Genomic DNA, 21,155 nt, shown 5'->3' with positions numbered 1-21,155 from the left:
GTCAGAATGGCAAGGAAAAAGTAACTTATGACCATTTGTCATACTTAACAACCGTTGCGGTATCCTCATGGTCACGTGATCAACATCCAGACACTTAGCAATTGGTTCATATTTATGACGGTCATGCTGTCCTGGGGTCATGTTTGCGACCTTCCGACAAGCAAAGTCAATGGGGGAGCCAGATTCACTTAACAACGGTATTACTAACTTAACAACTGCAGTGATTCACTGAAAGAAAGGTCGTAAAAAAGGGGGCAAAATTAACTTAACAAATGTCTCACTTAACAACAGAAATGTTGGGCTCAATTATGGTCGTAAGTCGAGGACTACCTGTAAATAGATAAACGTGGCTTAAGCCCAAAGAAAGAAGTTTACAAAAATGTCTCAGATAGGCAACCCCCAAAAATTCTCTAGAAGACAAAGAAGAGATGGGGAAGTACATTCATACATAACATAGTACATGTTATTACAGATACTATTACACTACTAGGTAGCGTTAGGCCTACATAGTGTCTGTTTCTTGGTCTGATCTACCTAGGAAGGCCGACAACATCCAACCTGAGTTTGCCTTGTCACTTAAAGGTAGGGCAGGTTTCGAGACAGACTTTAATCTTTTCCTTCTTTATACAATGTGGCATTTTGATTAATAATCAACTAAAGTGTCTCTTCAAGATGTCTCTTTCCCCATGAAAGATCCATGAAATTATTAAACCCATGATGTCATTTCATGCATAAAAACGGTCAAACTCTGAAAACTCCATCACCACATCTCAAACTTCTTCCACTTTGGGTTCTGTTTGCAAAGCTGCAGGAAAAGAGGGTTTGGCTGAGGCCACAGTCACAAACTCGGCAGGGTTTGTTTTATCTATCCACCAATACTTTCCCCGCTACTATTCAAATACAGCTCTATTCTGTTTGAACCCCATCCTCTTGTTACTGACGCCAAATAAAACTTAGCTCATAGTATGCAAGCAATTTATACAGTCTCTCCAACGTGGTCTCTCTCACGTACAGGCCAGTGGTGGGTTTCAAAATTTTTTACTACCGGTTCTGTGGGTGTGAAATGGCTTGGTGGGCGTGGCAAGGGAAGGATACTGTAAAATCTCCATTCCCTCCCCAATCCAGGGGAAGATTACTGCAAAATCCCCATTTCCTCCCGATCAGCTGGGACTCGGGAGGCAGAGAATAGATGGGAGCAGGGTCAGTCAGAATTTTTACTACCAGTTCTCCGATCTACTCAAAATTTCCACTACCGGTTGTCCAGAACTGGTCAGAACCTGCTGCAACCCACCTCTGGTACAGGTAGCTTGGAATCCGGATCCAAGCTAGGATGAGAATAATTCGAGAAGCCGGGCCGCGTATGGATTCTCTCGTGCTTCAGAAGGCCTGAACTTTGCTTGAATTTTTTCCCACACTGGGAACATTTGTAGGGTTTCTGCCCCGTGTGGTTTCTCCTATGCCTAGTAAGGCTGGACTTGTTACTGAAGGTGTTCCCGCAGTCCGAGCATCGGTATGGTTTTTCCCCAGTGTGGATCCTTTCGTGTTTCACAAGGTTTGAGCTCTGGGAAAAGCGTTTCCCGCAGATGGAACAACTATACGGAGTCTCTCCAGTATGGGTTCTCCCATGGACCAGGAGACTGGAGCTCTGCTTAAAGCTTTTGCCGCAATCTGAGCATATATAAGGCCTCAGGCCGGTGTGATTCCTCATATGCCTGATTAAACTCGAGCTCTGGCTGAAACGCTTCCCACAGTTTAAGCAACCGAACGGCTTTTCTCCAGTGTGTTTCCTCTTGTGTCTGGTCAGGCTGGATTTGTTACTGAAGCTGTTCCCGCATTCCAAGCATTTGTAGGGTTTTTCTCCCGTGTGGGTCCGGTCGTGGGTGAGGAGGGCCGACCGTTTCTTGAAGCCTTTCCCGCAGTCAGCACACTTGTACCGTTTCTCGGTGGCCTTGGGCCTCTCGTGATCCAGGAGGCCCAATGGATCACCAAAACCTTTGCCGTACATCGGACAGTAATGGGGATCCTCTCTTGTGTACATTCTTTCATCCTCATCACCTTCTGGAAGAGAGAATTGAGGGTATCAGTCTTTATGTAGGCCTGGGGTTAATATGGGTAGTCCTCCACTTACAAGCATTCGTTTAGTGACCATCCAAAGTTACAACGGCACTTTAAAAAGTGATTTGTGGACTGTTTTTCATACTTACGACTATAATAATAATAATAACAGAGTTGGAAGGGACTTGGAGGTCTTCTAGTCCAGGGGTCTCCAACCTTGGCAACTTTAAGATTTGTGGACTTCAACTCCCAGAGCTTTGCTGGCTGAGGAACTCTGGGAGTTGAAGTCCACAAGTCTTAAAGGGACCAAGGTTGGAGACCCCTGTCCTAAATGATAAATAAAAATGAAATAGTGGGAGAATTCAGGTAGTGGGTTAATCCAGGAATGAAATGTTATCAATATGTATGTATGTACATATGTATTTGTGTATGTAGCCAGGTCAAGTGACAGCAACAACAGGAAGGAGTGTGGTAAGCCGGAGACGTAGCAGGGCCTGAAGGGACGTGGAAAATAAAGGCCAGAGTGGTTACAGGGATGGTAGAAATGCACTGGAGCCTCTCTAGGAGTCTCTGGAGGCTGGGGACAGCAAAAAACGTTACTTCCTGTCCAACCGGAAGTTAACAAATGGGCCATTTCTGGCCTCTGGAGGGCCTCCAGGGTGTGGGGTGGGGAAGGCCGTTTTCACCCTCCCCAGACTCATAGAGGGGTTCTGGAGCCAGGTGAGAGAGAAAAATGGGCCTTCCCCATCACCCCCAAGGCCCTCCAGAGGCAGGAAACAGCCTGTTTCCCTACTTCTGGTGGGCCCAGAAGGCCTGAAAATCAGCACCCATTTTCACCCTCCCCAGACTCATAGAGGGGTTCTGGAGCCAGGTGAGAGAGAAAAATGGGCCTTCCCCATCACCCCCAAGGCCCTCCAGAGGCAGGAAACAGCCTGTTTCCCTACTTCTGGTGGGCCCAGAAGGCCTGAAAATCAGCACCCGTTTTCACCCTCCCCAGACTCATAGAGGGGCTCTGGAGCCAGGTGAGAGAGAAAAATGGGCCTACCGGGCCATCACGTGCTGGGAGCGGGGAAGGTGTGCATTCGTGGGGGCAGGACACATAGAATTATGAGTGTGGGCACACACATGTGCACATGACCCCCCTGCCCCGCCTCCTGACACGCGATAGCAAAAAGGTTAGCCATCACTGACCTATACAATTCTACATCCCAGAAAATAGCTTAAAACCCAACCCCATACCTCAAAACAAAACAAAAACTAAGGACACAGGTAGTCCTCAACTTGCAACCCTAAAGCAGCATACGTCCATTGCAAATGTAAGCCATGATAGTTGTAAAAACGGATAGGTCATGTGACCGATCTGGTTTTATGAATTATGTAGCGGCTGTTGAAAACAAATCATCGTGATCATTAAATGAATCTGCAATCGTTAAGCAAGCCAATGCTCCACTGGGAGCACAGTTCTGCTGAAAATCAGAAGTGTCAGTTGAGGTAAAAGTCACAACACACAGTCATGTGACCGTGGAGCGTTGAAAACAGACCGTAAATGTGGCCATGTTGTCAAGTACCTAAAAATTCAGTCACTTGACCATGGGAGACAAACCATCATAATTTCAAATATAGGCTGTAAGTAGTCCCAAGGTAGAACCATCATAACTTCAAACAGTCACTAAGCAATCGGCCGTACGTTGAGATCTATTTACCCTGATTTACCACGATCATCTATTTTCATTATCTGAAACCACCCACAGCAAGCCTCATTTCCTCTTTCCCCCCCACCTCCCAAATTTAGCTAGCAAAGCAATCACTAGGAAAAAACAGCATGAAATGGAAACCCTGAGGGAGAGATAGATCTTTCTGGAAACACGGGGTCAATGGTGCCCCCAAAGGCTGCCTTGTGTCTCCAAGCAGCACATGGAGCTGAAGGGAAGCACGACAGCAATGGCACATTGGTCATGGATTGTGTGCTGCTGCTCCATCTCTTTCTTAAAACATCAAGACACCTGCAGGTAAACTGCTCCCCAGAAGTGGCTGCCTGGGTTCATTTTTGCACGATCTACGTTAACCTCCAAGTGAGGCTGGAGAAACGCCTGTGAAGTATTTTCAAGGCAAGTCCTCCTGGAAGTCGGGGAAGATTCACAATTCTTGAGGAGGAAGAGCCCTCACCTAGAACAATGATGCTGCCAGAATCTTCTTCCATAGCCACTCCAAATCCAACATTTGAGTTTAGCACCAGAAAACCACTTGCTCCTGTCATGGGGGACGAAAGAAGAGTCAAAATAATAACAGTTTTAAAATGGTAATTTGGGGGAAATAGACCACCCTGATTTGAGCAGCTGAGTATTTTTCTTGCCTACTTCTATTCTCCAAGGCTAAAATTGTACAAGCTGGCTTTTTAGATCACACATTATCAAGCAGAGTTCAATCCTCGGTACTTGCCAATTTTTAAATGGGTTTTCAAATTTGGAAGTTATAAGTGATCCCTTATAACTGTTGGCTGTCTGGGGAATTCTGGGAGTTGAAGTCCACACAGCTTCAAATTGCCACGGTTGAGAAAATTGCTGGCTTTTGTTCCAAAGCATAGAGGCCACTACTGAGAAGGTATGCTGCCTAAGCCCTTCTAGATGGCAATATTTAAAATTGCCAAGGTTGAGAAACACTGATCTGGAAGGTCTTTTTGGGCTCCAATATTTTCAGACCTAAGCCAACCTCTCCCAGCACCCCAAGCCAGGATGACCTAAATACACACATTTTAGAAACCTGTTCATCTCTAATTCCTCCCTCTCCTTTTTAAAAAAGCAGGCTTGTTTTTCCTCTGATCTCTCTGAAAAGTCATGAACCCTCAGAGTTGATTTCATATCTATATAGAATAGAATAGAATAGAATAGAATAGAATAGAATAGAATAGAATAGAATAGAATAGAATAGAATAGAATAGAATAGAATAGAATAGAATAACAGACTTGGAAGGCACTTTAGAGGTCTTCTAGTCCATCCCCCTGCCCAGGCAGGAAACCCTACACTACTTCAGGCAAATGGTTATCCAATCTCTTCTTTAAAACGTCCAGTGTTGGAGCATTCACAACTTCTGGAGGCAAGTTGTTCCACTCATTAATTGTTCTAACTGTCAGGAAATTTCTCCTTAGTTCTAAGTTGCTTCTCTCCTTGATTAGTTTTCACCCATTGCTTCTTGTTCTACCCTCAGGTGCTTTGGAGAACAGCCCGACTCCCTTTTCTTTGTGGCAACCCGAGATATTGGAACACTACTATCATGTCACCCCTAGTCCTTCTTTTCATCAGAGTAGACATACCCATATCTAATAAGGTTCTGCATCATTTCTGGCCTCTGACTGGCCTGTTGGAACCAAACTTTAAACAATAAGCAGCCAGGATAAAAATGGTGAAAATTTAAAATGTATTTCTGACTTCAGTGAAATTAAAAGCAAACTGAAACGCTTTTAAATATGATGGCTCGGTCTGTGCTGAATCGTCCCCTGTCCTATTACACAAGTGAGCCCCACGTTATCCGAACACAGCCGTATTTACTCAAAAGCTACTCGTGCTCAGATCAAGAGGATTTCCACCCAGACGAGTAGAGTAGAGTAGAGTAGAGTAGAGTAGAGTAGAGTAGAGTAGAGTAGAATAGAATAGAATAGAATAGAATAGAATAGAATAGAATAGAATAGAATAGAATAGAATAGAATAGGCTTTATTTGGCCAAGTGTGATTAGACACAGAAGTCTTGGTGCATATGCTCTCAGCATACATAAAAGAAAAGATAAATTCATCAAGAATCATAAGGTACAACACTTAACGACAGTCATAGTCATGATCTGTTGATACGCAACTCCAGTCAGTAGCTGTCCAGTACTAATACAATTCATTTTGGGCAGATGTGGTTTCAAAATAACACTATAAAAAGCAAGGAGGCAGGATTTAAAAGTTAATTTCAACAGGGTAGGAGTGGGGGAAACGGAGCAGCAATGGGGTTATGGATAGCTTAGTGAAGAGCCTGCCTCTAATCCAGCAGGAAAACAATTAATCAGTGGAACAACTTTACAGCAGAAGTGGTGAATGTTCCAACACTGGAAGTTTTTAAGAAGATGTTGGATAACCATTTGTCTGAAGTGGTGTAGGGTTTCCTGCCTAAGCAGGGGGTTGGACTAGAAGACCTCCAAGGTCCCTTCCAACTCTATTCTATTCTAAATTCTGGATGCTGCATTCTTTCTTCTTCCTCCCCATTTGTTTTACCTCTTGAGCAATCCCACTGGTCGGGCGTTTCTTCTTTTTCCCCAGTCGGATGTGTTTCCCCCCCTCTCTTTTTCAACAGCCCAACCACTTTTGGGAAGAAAACAAGCAAACTTTTATAAATGGGTTAAGTTCTACCCATCTACCCACACCAACTGCATCAGGGCAATCCCTAAAAAAGGACTACCCCGGGAAAAAGGAAGGTGAATTTTAAAAAGCTGGGAGCACGTAGAGGCATTTGGTGGGAGAAAGCACTTTTAAGGGGCCGCTAACCCGGATTAAGGCACCCAACGCACCCGCCGATTGAAACAGACCTGGGAAGACTCTCTCCTTCTCCTTTCTGTGTTTTAAAGGCGGCTTTTCCCTTGCTTTCCGCTTCCTATCATGTGACCGAAGCCCTGCCAGGAGACTGGCAAGGGCAGACCCTACTAATCAGCTGTTGGAGGGGATGGATGGATGAAGGGTAGGGAGCCTGAGATAGCAATAGAATAGAATAGAATAGAATAGAATAGAATAGAATAGAATAGAATAGAATTTTTTATTGGCCAAGTGTGATTGGACACACAAGGAATTTTTCTTTGGTGCATATGCTCTCAGCATACATAAAAGAAAAGATACGTTCATCAAGAATCATAAGGTACAACACCAGTGGTGGGATTCAAGTAATTTAACAACCGGTTCTCTGCCCTAATGATTTCTTCCAGCAACCAGTTTGCCAAACTGCTGAGAAAGTTAACAACCGGTTCTCCCTAAGTGGCGCGAACTGGCTAAATCCCACCACTGTACAACACTTAATGATAGTCATATAGGGTACAAATAAGCAATCAGGAAACAATCAATCTCAATATAAATCGTAAGGATACAAGCAACAAAGTTACAGTCATACAATCATAACTGGAAGGAGATGGGTGATGGGAGCGATGAGAAGATTAATAGTAGTGCAGATTTAGTAAATAGTTTGACAGTGTTGAGGGAATTATTTGTTTAGCAGTTTGGGAAGAAACTGTTCTTGAGTTTAGTTGTTCTGTTCTGCAGTGCTCTATAGCGTTGTTTTGAGGGTAGGAGTTGAAACAGTTTATGTCCAGGATGCAAGGGGTCTGTAAATATTTTTTGACTCGTACAGTATACAGTTCCTCAATGGGGCCTCTGGTGGCTCAACAGACTAAGTCTGTCTGTTATTAACACAGCTGCCTGCAATTACTGCAAGTTCAAGTCCCACCAGGCCCAAGGTTGACTCAGCCTTCCATCCTTTATAAAGTAGGTAAAATGAGGACCCAGATTGTTGGGGGCAATAAAAGTTGACTTTGTATATAATATACAAATGGATGAAGACTATTGCTTAACACAGTGTAAGCCGCCCTGAGTCTTCGGAGAAGGGCGGGATATAAATTCAAATTTTAAAAAATGGAAGGCAAGTTGGTAGCAATTGTTTTTTCTGCAATAATAGCACTTAGCCTTATATACCACTTCATAGTGCTTTACAGCCCTCTCTAAGTGGTTTAGAGTCAGAGTTTCAATAGCGAAGAAAAAATTTGACTTATGACCATTTTTCACACGTACCACCAGCATCCTCATGGACACGTGTTCAAAAATCAGACCTTCGGCACGTAGCAATACCAATAGCACTTAGCCTTATATACTGCTTCACAGTGCTTTTATAGCCCTCTCTAAGCGGTTTACAGAGTCAGCCTTTTGCCCCCAACAATCTGGGTCCTCATTTTACCCACCTTGGAAGGATGGAAGGATGAGTCAAACTTGAGCCTGGTGAGATTCGATCTGCCAAACTGCTGGCAGCCGGTAATCAGCAGAAGTGGCCTACAGTACTGCATTCTAAGCACTGCGCCACCGTGGGATATTCAACCCTGCATATCTAAGGGCAGCCAAAGAATACTGTACCAAAAACCGGTAGTCCTCAGCTTACAACAGTTCATTTAGTGACCGTTGCAGCATCCCCATGGTCACGTGATCAAAATTCAGCCACTTGGCAACTGACTCATATTTATGACGGTTGCAGTATCCCAGGGTCCTGTGATCATCACCTTTTGTGACCTTCTGACAAGCAAAGTCAATGGGGAAGCCAGATTCACTTAACAACCGTTAAGTCATAAATATGAATCAGTTGCCAAGCATCCGAATTTTGATCACATGACCCGTGGAGATGTTGCAACAATAATGTGTGAAAAAGAGCCATTATAACTTCATATAAACGTATTAGAAATATATCGTCATCATCTTTTAACAATCCCATAATCCCTTGTGGGGTGGAATCTGGGCAATTGAATGGAGCTAGTAGAGTGTTTATTGGCCGGATGCCCTTCCTATCACCAATGCAGAATTTTGTTCAGCAGATAAATTTTCATTGTGCCCAGAGAGAGAAATATTTACCTCTACCCAGAATTGAACTCACAGCCCTTGATTGTGAAGCAAGAGCTCTACCTCTAAGCCACCATACCACTCTGTATTAGAAATATACGTATATGTACTTGTATAATTGCATTAGATAATGATATACAAGTAGTCCTCGATTTATGACCACAATCAAGTCCAAAATTTCTGTTGCTAAGCTGACTCACGCCTCACCCTTGCCACACCTCTGGGCATCCCCTTGCCCCCTCACCCATTTAGAAGCAGTCACTTACATAAATAAACAGAATGAACCACAGGCAAAAAAGCAATGGAAGTGGGAGCGACTTCCAATTTCCTGCTAGCTTCTCTATTGATTTTTTTTCTTGTGGGAAGCCAGCAGAGTTATTTACTTGCTTATTTGCTTGCCACCCATCTCACTTTGAAGTGACCCCGGGCAGTTTACAAACATGACAAGCCAATAAAACCATGAATAATAAATAAATAAATAATAATATTTATTATAATATATAAATAATATATATAATAATATATAAATATAAATAATAATAAATAATAAATACTCCTAATAATAACAATAACAATAATAACAATAATAAAGGGGCCTCTGGTGGCGCAACAGGCTAATGTAGCCTATTATTAACACAGCTGCTTGCAATTACTGCAAATTCAAGTCCCACCAGGCCCAAGGTTGACTCAGCCTTCCATCCTTTATAAGGTAGGTAAAATGAGGACCCAGATTGTTGGGGGGCAATAAGTTGACTTTGTATATAAATATACAAATGGATGAAGACTATTGCTTGACATAGTGTAAGCTGCCCTGAGTCTTCGGAGAAGGGCGGGATATAAATGCAAAAAACAAAACAAAAAAAAAAATAAAAAAAACCCCAACAATAATATATTATAATTTATTTATGCATTATCTTCCACCCTTTTATGAAATGTCAGAAAGGTGGCAGCGGATCTCATCTGGGCTCCTGAATCCCACCAGCTGAAATTATTTGACCAAAGTGATCCGTAGCATGCCCCTTCTACCAGCACGGCTGGGATGGGCCAGTCCAGGGGTGAAATCCAGCGGTTTCTGACAGGTTCTGGAAAACCGGTAGCGGAAATTTTGAACAGTTCGGACAAGCAGCAAATACCACCTCTGGCGGGTCCCAGAGTGGGGTGGGAATGGAGATTTTGCAATATCCTTCCCCCAGGAGTGGGGACGGAATGGGGATTTTGCAGTATTCTTCCCATGCCATGCCCACCAAGCCACACCTACAGAACTGGTAATAAAAATATTTGGATTTCACCATTGGACCAGTCCCATTGGGTTAGTGATGCTGAAGTGATCAAATGAGGTCCCCAGGTGTGGATGCATTATGTAAGTTAGCCCATCTGAGGTACCTTTTTTTCAAAGATTGTATGTAGTTCCATAATAACAGTGTTTTGGCTAATTGAAGGTTGCAAGGAGAGTTTTAGTAGAATAGAATAGAATAGAATAGAATAGAATAGAATAGAATAGAACAGAACAGAACAGAACAGAACAGAACAGAACAGAATAGAATAGAATTTTTATTGGCCAAATGTGATTGGACACACAAGGAATTTGTCTTGGTGCATATGCTCTCAGTGTACATGCACCAAGACAAATTCCTTGTGTGTCCAATCACACTTGGCCAATAAAAATTCTATTCTATTCTGTTCTGTTCTGTTCTGTTCTGTTCTAGAATAGAATAGAATAGAATAGAATAGAATAGAATAGAATAGAATTCTTTATTGGCCAAGTGTGATGGGACACACAAGGAATTTGTCTTAGTGCACATGCTCTCAGTATACATAAAAAGAAAAGATACATTAAAACTCAATTGGTATATGTTTATCTGTCTATGCCCGTGATGGCGAACCTATGGCATGCGTGCCAGAGGTGGCACGCAGCGTCATCTCTGTGGGGACGCAAGCTGTCCCCCAGTTCAGTTCCGCCACGCGTGCAAACGCGCCTCCTGCCAGACAGCTGGTCTTCGGGTCTCTGCCATGCATGTGCAGGGGGTGTAATGCATGCAGGGGGTGCTCATGCGCGGGGGGCAGGATGCATGCAAGGGGCATCGTGCACATGCATGGGAGCGGGGCGTGTGGGGGATATGTGTTCATGCAGGGGGAGCGGGGCGCATGCACGGGGCCATGCATGCATTGCATTTTGAGGGTTTGGGCGCACACTCACATATTCACGCGCGTGTGCGCACGCTTTGGGCACTCGGTCCGGAAAAGGTTAGCCATCACTGGTTTATGCAGTCTATAAGTTTGCTTTATATTCCTTCTATATATCATACAGTATCTAGGCCAGGGGTCTCCAACCGTGGCAACTTTAAGCCTGGCGAACTTCAACTCCCAGAATCAAAGCAAAGCTGGCTGGGGAATTCTGGGAGTTGAAGTCCGCCAGGCTTAAAGTTGCCACGGTTGGAGACCCCTGATTTAGGCCATCAATGACTTGGACCATATGACTGATTGTTTGGGGTTGAGAGAAAAACTTTTAATTAGGTGAAAAACTGTGGGACCTTTCAGAGTCAGTTTTCACTAGATATGTGCCAATATGATATTTCCAATAAAGCTGTTCTTTGAGGAAGCTACTAGCCTTGGGGTGTTGCTTGATATGAATCTATTACTTGGAACCCTGCCATCAGCATTAAATGGCTGAAATGCACAGTGGTTTTTATGTTTTTTTAATCTCTTGCAAGATAACACTTGGTTTTAGCACTTTTCTTCTGCAAAGGAAGAAGAGCTGATTACTTCTATTCACACACTTCAAAGCTATATAAGCAGCGATGGTTTTATTGCATCGGGTGTAATCCAGCAGGTTCTGACGGGTTCCGGAGAACCAGTAGCGGAAATTTTGAGTAGTTCAGAGAACCGGCAAATACCAGCTCTGGCTGGTCCCTGAGTGGGGTGGGAATGGAGATTTTGCAGTACCCTTCCCCTGCCACGCCCACCAAGCCACGCCCACCAAGCCACACCCACAGAGCCGGTAGTAAAAAAATGTGAATTTCACCACTGTATTGCATGTATTTTAAAACAAAAAATACTTTTATTATGTATTGCTTATTTCCATTCTCCTGAAAAGCAGTATGGGGATGAGGGGGAGTGGGGGAAGACTTATTCTCTTCTAGAAACAGCAGAGCATCACTTTGGCAGAAAAGGAAGATGATAAAAGTGGGTTTACCAGGTGAAATCAATTACATAAATGCAACAACCAGGCCCATATGCAAATAATTTCCTTTTGTTTAGTTAGCCCCACTTAATTCCAAAGAACTGGGAAAGCTACTGTATAGTATTGCCATTTCTCTTAGATAGCCTTGCTTGTGCGAGTTTTGCAGTGTTTATAGCTAGCTGTGTTTTTTTAAATGAAGTCCACAATCCACACATTTCAGTGGTGGGTTTCAAATTTTTTTACTACCGGTTCTGTGGGTGTGGCTTGGTGGGCGTGGCAGGGGAAGGTTACTGCAAAATCCCAATTTCCTCCTGATCTGCTGGGACTTGGGAGGCAGAGAATAGATGGGGGCGGGGCCAGTCAGAATTTTCACTACTGGTTCTCCAAACTATTCAAAATTTCCGCTACCGGTTCTCCAGAACTGGTCAGAACCTGCTGAAACCATTTTTCAGCATTTTTCTCCCATTTTTTGAGGCAAAAACTGAAACAAGGGTCAATCAGCACATTTTCAGATATGGTGGTTGCAACACTAAAATGTGAGGAGCTGAAACATGTCTCACAGCTTGTGGATATTTGTGCTACATTTCAAGCATCCAGTGCGGATTGTGAAAGAGGATTTAGTTTAATGAATCGGATCAAAACAGCATCCAGAAATCGTCTTGAAGTGGATCATTTGGACCAGCTGATGCGCATAAAGTCAAAGCTGCAAGCAGACGAGGACATCAACCTGGACAATGTGTACAACCATTGGAGACGTGAGAAGGACAGACGGGAAAATTAAGGTGAAATTTAAGTCTTCAATCAGAATGTGCTCATCTAGTGTCACTTATTTACAATTTTCTTTTATGGATATTGATCATTGAACACTGCCACTAGTTTGAGTTGTAAAAATCAAATGAGTGTGTCATATACTGAATTTTGTGGAAAAAGAGTTACTTGACTGTCTCCCAGACCACAGTAGAACAATCTCACCCAGTGCATGGCAGGAGCTTCACACAATGGCTTATGCTCATAATGCAAGTCAGAGCTTTATAATAAAAATGTTAAGTATGTTTTCAAAATCGGGAGTTTACAGTTGGCTTGGTTTGGTTGGAAGCTCATGCTATGCCATAGTTAAAATTAAATATTTATACTTCCAATAGCGTTAACATACTACACAGGTCATGAACAAGATTTTTGTAATTTTCATTGTGTAAGTGGGCTAAATCACTTAATTAAAAGTGTTATAACAGAAATGTAAATGCTGTAATTTGATTCTTTTAATAAATCATGTGACTTGAATGGATGCGATGCTGGCATGACCACAGTGCGCACGTCTGATGTTGCTCACAGTGGTCCAAGGGACCGCTCAGGGAGTTAGTGTGCTTGCTCAGACTCGTGAAAAATTAGAGGGAACATTGCACACGAAGCATGCATACGGTCTTTCTCCTGTATGAATTCTCTGGTGAATCATCAGCGAAGATCTACAATCAAAACTTTTTAAACAATGCAAGCAATTCGAATAAGAGGTGGGTTTCAGCAGGTTCTGACCAGTTCTGGAGAACCGGTAGTGGAAATTTTCAGTAGTTTAGAGAACTGGTTGTAAAAATTCTGACTGGCCCTGCCCCCATCTATTCTCTGCCTCCCGAGTCCCAGCCGATCGGGAGGAAATGAAGATTTTGCAGTATCCTTCCCCTGCCACGCCCACCAAGCCACACCCACAGAGCCGGTAGTAAAAAAATTTGAAACCTATCACTGATTCGAATGGTTTTTTGCCGGTATGTTTCCTTTTATGCAGCTGTAGGTGTGCAAGTTGGCCAAACATTTTCCCACAATCTAAGCATTAATGTTTACACTGTTCCATATGTTTATTAAGGTAGAATTTTTTCCTGAAACCTTTGCCACATTTTGGACATTTGTAACGTTTTTCTCCCGTGTGGATTTTCTTATGCATTGTAAGAACGGAACTGAAGGTAAATTTTTTACTGCAGAAGGAACACTGGTAAGGTCTCTCGCCCGTATGGATCCTTCGGTGTAGCTTCAGGTATGAATTATTGCAGAAGTCTTTTCCACAATCTGAACATCGATGTAATTTCTTTTCCCCTTGAATTTTCTTGTGTCTCTGATAATTTCTTCTGCAACTAAAACTCATTCCACAGTCTGGGCATTTGTAGGGTTTCTCTCCTGTGTGACTCTTTTTGTGAAGGACGAGCTGCTCTTTGTACCTGTATCCGAGTCCACATTCTGAGCACGCGAAGGGCTTCTCGTCTCGGTGGATTCTTTCATGTCTGTTCATATTTCCTCTGGTCTTGAACTTCTTCCCACAGTAAGAACACGCATAGGGCTTCTCCTCAGTGTGGGTGAGTTGGTGCGCTTGAAGGTCTGTGTTCCGTCTAAAACATTTCCCACATTCTGAGCATGGATAGGGTCTCTCTCGAGTGTGGATTTTCCTATGAGAAAATAGGTTTGATGACCAACTGAAACTCTTCCCGCACTCTGAGCATCTGTAAGGCTTCTCTCCTGTATGGCAGCGCATGTGAATGGCAAGGTAAGCGTTACTGGAGAAGGTTTTGCCACAGATTGGACATTTGTCGGATCTCTTGTTAGACAGGTTGGAAGCAGAGCTGCCTTTCCGACTCTTATTCCCTTGGATTTGACTTTTTTTGCTCGGGATTGACTTTTCTTCCTTTCGCTTCCTATGTTTTCTTTGCTGCCTCCTGTCTCCTGGCCAAAACTGAATGGACGTCTCTTCATTCTCGCTCACTTGCTCAGGTCCTAATGAAATAAAACAGAAGTTGAGATACGACCGCATAACCTCCTTTGCAGCAACTTCAGGAACAAATCAATCATCATTAAGGGGAGAAAAAAAACCTCTATAAAACCCTGTTCTAATTTATAAAAAACTTTCTTGATATCTTTCCACATTTTTCATCTTCGTAAAGCAGGAGTGTCAAACTCAATTTCATTGAGGGCCGCATCAGGGTTGCGTTTGACCGGGGGGGGGCGTGGCCAGGGTGGGAGTGGCCAGCTTGAGGTCACTCATGTCAGGAGGCGCCTGTGGCGGCCCGAGTGCAGGCCCAAGTGCAGGCCCGAGTGCAGGCCCGAGGCGCCTGTGGCGGCCCAAGTGCAGCAAAAACGGGCTAACGAGCTCTGTTTTCATCTGCGACGGCCCTCTGCAACCCTCTGCCAGCAAAAATGGATTTGGGGAGGCCTGCCCGCTCCTTTTTGGTTGGCAGAGGCGCCACAGGCTGATTCTTCGTTGTTTCCAGGGTGGCCCCACGGGAACCCCGCAGGCCAGATCCAGCCCCCGGGCCTTGAGTGGATATTTGTGCTACATTTCAAGCATCCAGTGCGGATTGTGAAAGAGGATTTAGTTTAATGAATCGGATCAAAACAGCATCCAGAAATCGTCTTGAAGTGGATCATTTGGACCAGCTGATGCGCATAAAGTCAAAGCTGCAAGCAGACGAGGCCATCAACCTGGACAATGTGTACAACCATTGGAGACGTGAGAAGGACAGACGGGAAAATTAAGGTGAAATTTAAGTCTTCAATCAGAATGTGCTCATCTAGTGTCACTTATTTACAATTTTCTTTTATGGATATTGATCATTGAACACTGCCACTAGTTTGAGTTGTAAAAATCAAATGAGTGTGTCATATACTGAATTTTGTGGAAAAAGAGTTACTTGACTGTCTCCCAGACCACAGTAGAACAATCTCACCCAGTGCATGGCAGGAGCTTCACACAATGGCTTATGCTCATAATGCAAGTCAGAGCTTTATAATAAAAATGTTAAGTATGTTTTCAAAATCGGGAGTTTACAGTTGGCTTGGTTTGGTTGGAAGCTCATGCTATGCCATAGTTAAAATTAAATATTTATACTTCCAATAGCGTTAACATACTACACAGGTCATGAACAAGATTTTTGTAATTTTCATTGTGTAAGTGGGCTAAATCACTTAATTAAAAGTGTTATAACAGAAATGTAAATGCTGTAATTTGATTCTTTTAATAAATCATGTGACTTGAATGGATGCGATGCTGGCATGACCACAGTGCGCACGTCTGATGTTGCTCACAGTGGTCCAAGGGACCGCTCAGGGAGTTAGTGTGCTTGCTCAGACTCGTGAAAAATTAGAGGGAACATTGCACACGAAGCATGCATACGGTCTTTCTCCTGTATGAATTCTCTGGTGAATCATCAGCGAAGATCTACAATCAAAACTTTTTAAACAATGCAAGCAATTCGAATAAGAGGTGGGTTTCAGCAGGTTCTGACCAGTTCTGGAGAACCGGTAGTGGAAATTTTCAGTAGTTTAGAGAACTACTGTCATTTGACGACCATTTGGCGACCGTCTCCAAGAGGGCCTTCCACCAAGTACGCTTGGTGCGCCAGTTGCGCCCTTTCCTTGACCGGGATGCCTTATGCACGGTCACTCATGCCCTTGTCACTTCCCGCTTGGACTATTGCAATACTCTCTACATGGGGCTGCCCTTGAAGTGCACCCGGAGGCTGCAGTTAGTCCAGAATGCAGCTGCGCGGGTAATAGTGTAACACCAATCCTGCGCAGTTTGCACTGGCTTCCTGTGGTCTTTCGGGTGCGCTTCAAGATTTTGGTTACCACCTTTAAAGCGCTCCATGGCTTAGGACCCAGGTACTTACGGGACCGCCTGCTGTTACCTTATGCCTCCCACCGACCCGTACGCTCACACAGAGAGGGCCTTCTCCGGGTGCCGTCCGCCAAGCAATGTCAGTTGGCGGCCCCCAGGGGAAGGGCCTTCTCTGTGGGAGCTCCTACGCTGTGGAATGAACTTCCCCCTGGCTTACGTCAAGTGCCTGATCTTCGGACCTTTCGCCGTGAGCTGAAAACGCACCTATTTATTCAAGCGGGACTGGACTGAAATTTTACTGGGGTTATTTATATTTTAAGATTTAAATTTGTTTTAAAATTTGGGCCACGTTATAATATGTTTTTTAACTTTCTCTTAATGTTTATATATTGAATTTTACTTGGCTGTACACCGCCCTGAGTCCTTCGGGAGAAGGGCGGTATAAAAATCGAAATAAATAAATAAATAAATAAATAAACTGGTTGTAAAAATTCTGACTGGCCCTGCCCCCATCTATTCTCTGCCTCCCGAGTCCCAGCCGATCGGGAGGAAATGAAGATTTTGCAGTATCCTTCCCCTGCCACGCCCATCAAGCCACACCCACAGAGCCGGTAGTAAAAAAAATTGAAACCTATCACTGATTCGAATGGTTTTTTGCCGGTATGTTTCCTTTTATGCAGCTGTAGGTGTGCAAGTTGGCCAAACATTTTCCCACAATCTAAGCATTAATGTTTACACTGTTCCATATGTTTATTAAGGTAGAATTTTTTCCTGAAACCTTTGCCACATTTTGGACATTTGTAACGTTTTTCTCCCGTGTGGATTTTCTTATGCATTGTAAGAACGGAACTGAAGGTAAATTTTTTACTGCAGAAGGAACACTGGTAAGGTCTCTTGCCCGTATGGATCCTTCGGTGTAGCTTCAGGTATGAATTATTGCAGAAGTCTTTTCCACAATCTGAACATCGATGTAATTTCTTTTCCCCGTGAATTTTCTTGTGTCTCTGATAATTTCTTCTGCAACTAAAACTCATTCCACAGTCTGGGCATTTGTAGGATTTCTCTCCTGTGTGACTTTTTTTGTGAAGGACGAGCTGCTCTTTGTATCTGTATCCGAGTCCACATTCTGAGCACGCGAAGGGCTTCTCGTCTCGGTGGATTCTTTCATGTCTGTTCATATTTCCTCTGGTCTTGAACTTCTTCCCACAGTAAGAACACGCATAGGGCTTCTCCTCAGTGTGGGTGAGTTGGTGCGCTTGAAGGTCTGTGTTCCGTCTAAAACATTTCCCACACTCTGAGCATGGATAGGGTCTCTCTCGAGTGTGGATTTTCCTATGAGAAAATAGGTTTGATGACCAACTGAAACTCTTCCCGCACTCTGAGCATCTGTAAGGCTTCTCTCCTGTATGGCAGCGCATGTGAATGGCAAGGTAAGCGTTACTGGAGAAGGTTTTGCCACAGATTGGACATCTGTCGGATCTCTTGTTAGACAGGTTGGAAGCAGAGCTGCCTTTCCGACTCTTATTCCCTTGGATTTGACTTTTTTTGCTCGGGATTGACTTTTCTTCCTTTCGCTTCCTACTATGTTTTCTTTGCTGCCTCCTGTCTCCTGGCCAAAACTGAATGGACGTTTCTTCATTCTCGCTCACTTGCTCAGGTCCTACTGAAATAAAACAGAAGTTGAGATACGACCGCATAACCTCCTTTGCAGCAACTTCAGGAACAAATCAATCATCATTAAGGGGAGAAAAAAAAACTCTATAAAACCCTGTTCTAATTTATAAAAAACTTTCTTGATATCTTTCCACATTTTTCATCTTCGTAAAGCAGGAGTGTCAAACTCAATTTCATTGAGGGCCGCATCAGGGTTGCGTTTGACCGGGGGGGGCGTGGCCAGGGTGGGAGTGGCCAGCTTGAGGTCACTCATGTCAGGTGGCGCCTGTGGCGGCCCGAGTGCAGGCCCGAGTGCAGGCCCGAGGCGCCTGTGGCGGCCCGAGTGCAGCAAAAACGGGCTAACGAGCTCTGTTTTCATCTGCGACGGCCCCCTGCAACCCTCTGCCAGCAAAAATGGAATTTGGGAGGACTGCACGCTCCATTTTTGTTGGCAGAGGCGCCACAGGCTGATTCTTCGTTGTTTCCAGGGTGGCCCCACGGGAACCCCGCAGGCCAGATCCAGCCCCCGGGCCTTGAGTTTGACACCCCTGTTGTAAAGCATCCTTGCTTTTCACACATGCACTCCAGTGGTGGGTTTCAAATTTTTTTACTACTGGTTCTGTGGGTGCGGCTTGGTGGGCATGGCTTGGTGGGTGTGGCAGGGAAGGATACTGTAAAATCTCCATTCCTTCCACACTCCAGGGGAAGGTTACTGCAAAATCCCCATTTCTTCCCAATGAGCTGGGACTCAGGAGGCAGAGAATAGATGTGGGCGGGGCCAGTCAGAGGTGGTATTTACCGGTTCTCTGAACTACTCAAAATTTCCGCTATCGGTTCTCCAGAACTGGTCAGAACCTGCTGAAACCCACCTCTGATCCACTCACAAATTCACACATTGTTGAGTCTTAAACATCACTTCCTTATTCCTGAGGACCCCCTCCATCCAAACTTGTCTTCCCTTCTTCTCTGTATTTGTTTGGCGATTCAATCCCCATTCATTCTCTCTCTATAACCAATAACTTAATATATATTTTTTTCAGTCTGGTTACGGACAGTCCTTAGATTGCAATGGCAATTGGGACTGGCATTTCCGTCACTAAGCAATGGGGTTATAGAGGACCACGTGGGTCATTAAGCCAAAAGGGGCAGGAGACCCCCAGAAAAGGAGTGCAGGGGGTATGCAGGTGCCACAGGGAGTGTGCCTCAAGCAAGTGCTGTGGACAGGGGCAGCCACGGATCTCCGTGTTCCACAGTGGGGCATTCAGGGAGGAAAAAAAGCAGCAGGGACAACTTAAGAGGAATGATTTGCGACTTTCCCTGCTGGCTTCCCCATTGACTTTTGCTTTTTTTTAATATATATATTTGCATTTATATCCCGCCCTGCTCCGAAGACTCAGGACGGCTTACACTATGTTAGCAATAGTCTTCATTCTATTTGTATATTTATATACAAAGTCAACTTATTGCCCCCAACAATCTGGGTCCTCATTTTACCTACCTTATAAAGGATGGAAGGCTGAGTCAACCTTGGGCCTGGTGGGACTAGAACCTGCAGTAATTGCAGGCAGCTGCTCTTAATAACAGACTGAATTAGCAGTCTGAGCCACAGAGGGAAACCAGCAAGAAAATTCACAAATGGCAATCACATGACAATGGGAATGCCACGACGGCCACAACTTTGTGGACCATTGTAAGTCCTCCTCGTTCCGTGCCAACGTAATTTTGAAGAGCGGCTGGAAGGATGGTCCTAACTCAAGGACTACCTGTTCTAGCTTTTTTTTAATTCAGTCCACCTTGATTCAGTAACCATTTCTTCCTGACGCTCCCTCTCCATATTTAACAAAAGTCTTTTGTAATATTTCTCTCCCATTGATTTTGATGTTTCTCCTGTCATATCCAAATCTCACGTCAAGATAACACATCGGGCAGAAGCACGCCCTTGTATTTTTGTTTCTTTTGATAGATTTTCTGTCAGGATTGCCATCCTGCCGTGCCATGCTTTGCTTGCTGTCAGCCTGTCATACTCATACTGGGTGCAAAAACTCCAGATCCAGCTTTGCTTCTTCTGAAACCACTTGGCTTTAATAAATTATACTTTTGCTAACTGTGGATTCGAGAGTGTTTCTTTTCTAACTGGCCAATGTTCTGACCTAGGCTCCCTTAAAAAGCAGGAAGCAGGAATTGATCTCAGCAAAACCTCTTTTATTTACACAACTGTGAGTTACTTTCATTCACAGTCAGCAAGGCTTGTCCAAACAGTTTTTCAAAGGAATATTTATCAACACACCTTATCTCGTTTGGCAAGCTGCCACATGACTTGTTTCCAAATGCAGTACAAGACAAAACTTGGCACAGAGTCTCTTAGAGTCACGAATGGAACTTTCCACCCTTGTGGAACGAATTGTTTCCTGCAAAAGCCCCCTCCCTGTTCACTCTTCTTTTGTGTTCTATGGGAGGGGGCAATCATCTCCAAGGTGTGGCTTTACTCCCAAGTCGACCCTGATTTCTGAGTTGTTCTTGTCTTCTGGCAGCTCTGCACATGCGCACACTGGGAACAGGCTCAAGCTGTTCCTCTGCCTCACTGCCTCCAATGCAGAGCCCTTGTCTGAGCTTTCCTGAGCCACCAGGACTGGCCCATGTTCCTCCCCAACCTCCTCACTGTCTGACTCTGTTGCCAGCTCTGCTGGCCGCCGGCGGGCCACAACAGCCAAATTGGGACGGCTGACATTTTCATTCTCCCCAACAGACTACATATTGCCTGCTATTTTCCTATCAACATCTTAAAATTGTATCCATTTCGCCACATTTAATACAGATTTGCAGCATGCAGGCCTCCTTTTAAGTTTCTTTTCAAATGTGAAGAATTGAACAAGGCCAGGTTTTTCAGGAGATGGCAAAAAAGATACGTTATTTTAATACGTAAAGACGTAATTTTAATCGGGGTTATTATTTATAAATTTTAAGGGTTTTTAAATTTGATTGTTTTAATTTCGGCCATTTATGGATTATGTTTGTTTTAAGTTTTTGTTTTAATGGTACATTGTGTTGTTT

The 21,155-nt window shown here is 44.0% G+C and overlaps 3 protein-coding genes across 4 annotated transcripts; all 3 read right to left on the bottom strand.

Moving 5' to 3' along the window:
- Nucleotides 1-238: 238 nt before the first annotated feature.
- LOC131192506 (zinc finger protein 239-like) lies at nt 239-6,758 on the bottom strand. Of its 2 annotated transcripts, XM_058171709.1 has the most exons (3): nt 6,618-6,758; nt 4,222-4,305; nt 239-2,058 (listed from the first exon to the last, which is right to left on the bottom strand). In XM_058171709.1, the coding sequence occupies exons 2-3, from the start codon at nt 4,253-4,255 to the stop codon at nt 1,271-1,273; spliced, it is 822 nt and encodes a 273-aa protein (XP_058027692.1). In that variant the 5' UTR covers nt 4,256-4,305; nt 6,618-6,758; the 3' UTR covers nt 239-1,270. The 2 variants fall into 2 exon arrangements, with proteins under 2 accessions (XP_058027692.1, XP_058027691.1); XM_058171708.1 differs by lacking the exon at nt 6,618-6,758 and having other exon boundaries at nt 4,222-4,832.
- A 6,921-nt stretch (nt 6,759-13,679) lies between these two features.
- LOC131190373 (zinc finger protein 239-like) lies at nt 13,680-14,648 on the bottom strand. The gene has a single exon (XM_058167693.1). It carries the CDS (start codon nt 14,646-14,648, stop codon nt 13,680-13,682), a length of 969 nt encoding a protein of 322 aa, XP_058023676.1.
- Nucleotides 14,649-17,176: 2,528 nt separating this feature from the next.
- On the bottom strand, nt 17,177-18,148 carry LOC131190372 (zinc finger protein 239-like). Its single transcript, XM_058167692.1, has one exon. It carries the CDS (start codon nt 18,146-18,148, stop codon nt 17,177-17,179), a length of 972 nt encoding a protein of 323 aa, XP_058023675.1.
- Between the last annotated feature and the right edge of the window lie 3,007 nt (nt 18,149-21,155).

Source organism: Ahaetulla prasina, chromosome 2 (assembly GCF_028640845.1).
Source record: "Ahaetulla prasina isolate Xishuangbanna chromosome 2, ASM2864084v1, whole genome shotgun sequence".
Classification (NCBI taxonomy): domain Eukaryota; kingdom Metazoa; phylum Chordata; class Lepidosauria; order Squamata; family Colubridae; genus Ahaetulla; species Ahaetulla prasina.
The sequence above is the reverse complement of the archived record's forward strand: the minus strand, read 5'-3'. Positions and strand labels throughout refer to the sequence as shown.

Excerpts from the sequence above, each read along its gene's own strand:
- LOC131190373 (XM_058167693.1), bottom strand. The coding sequence starts at position 14,648 with ATGCGGTCGTATCTCAACTTCTGTTTTATTTCATTAGGACCTGAGCAA.
- LOC131190372 (XM_058167692.1), bottom strand. The coding sequence starts at position 18,148 with ATGCGGTCGTATCTCAACTTCTGTTTTATTTCAGTAGGACCTGAGCAA.
- LOC131192506 (XM_058171708.1), bottom strand. The coding sequence starts at position 4,312 with ATGACAGGAGCAAGTGGTTTTCTGGTGCTAAACTCAAATGTTGGATTT. Across the intron at positions 2,059-4,221 it reads TGGCAGCATCATTGTTCTAG|AAGGTGATGAGGATGAAAGA; the intron begins GTGAGGGCTCTT and ends TCTCTCTTCCAG.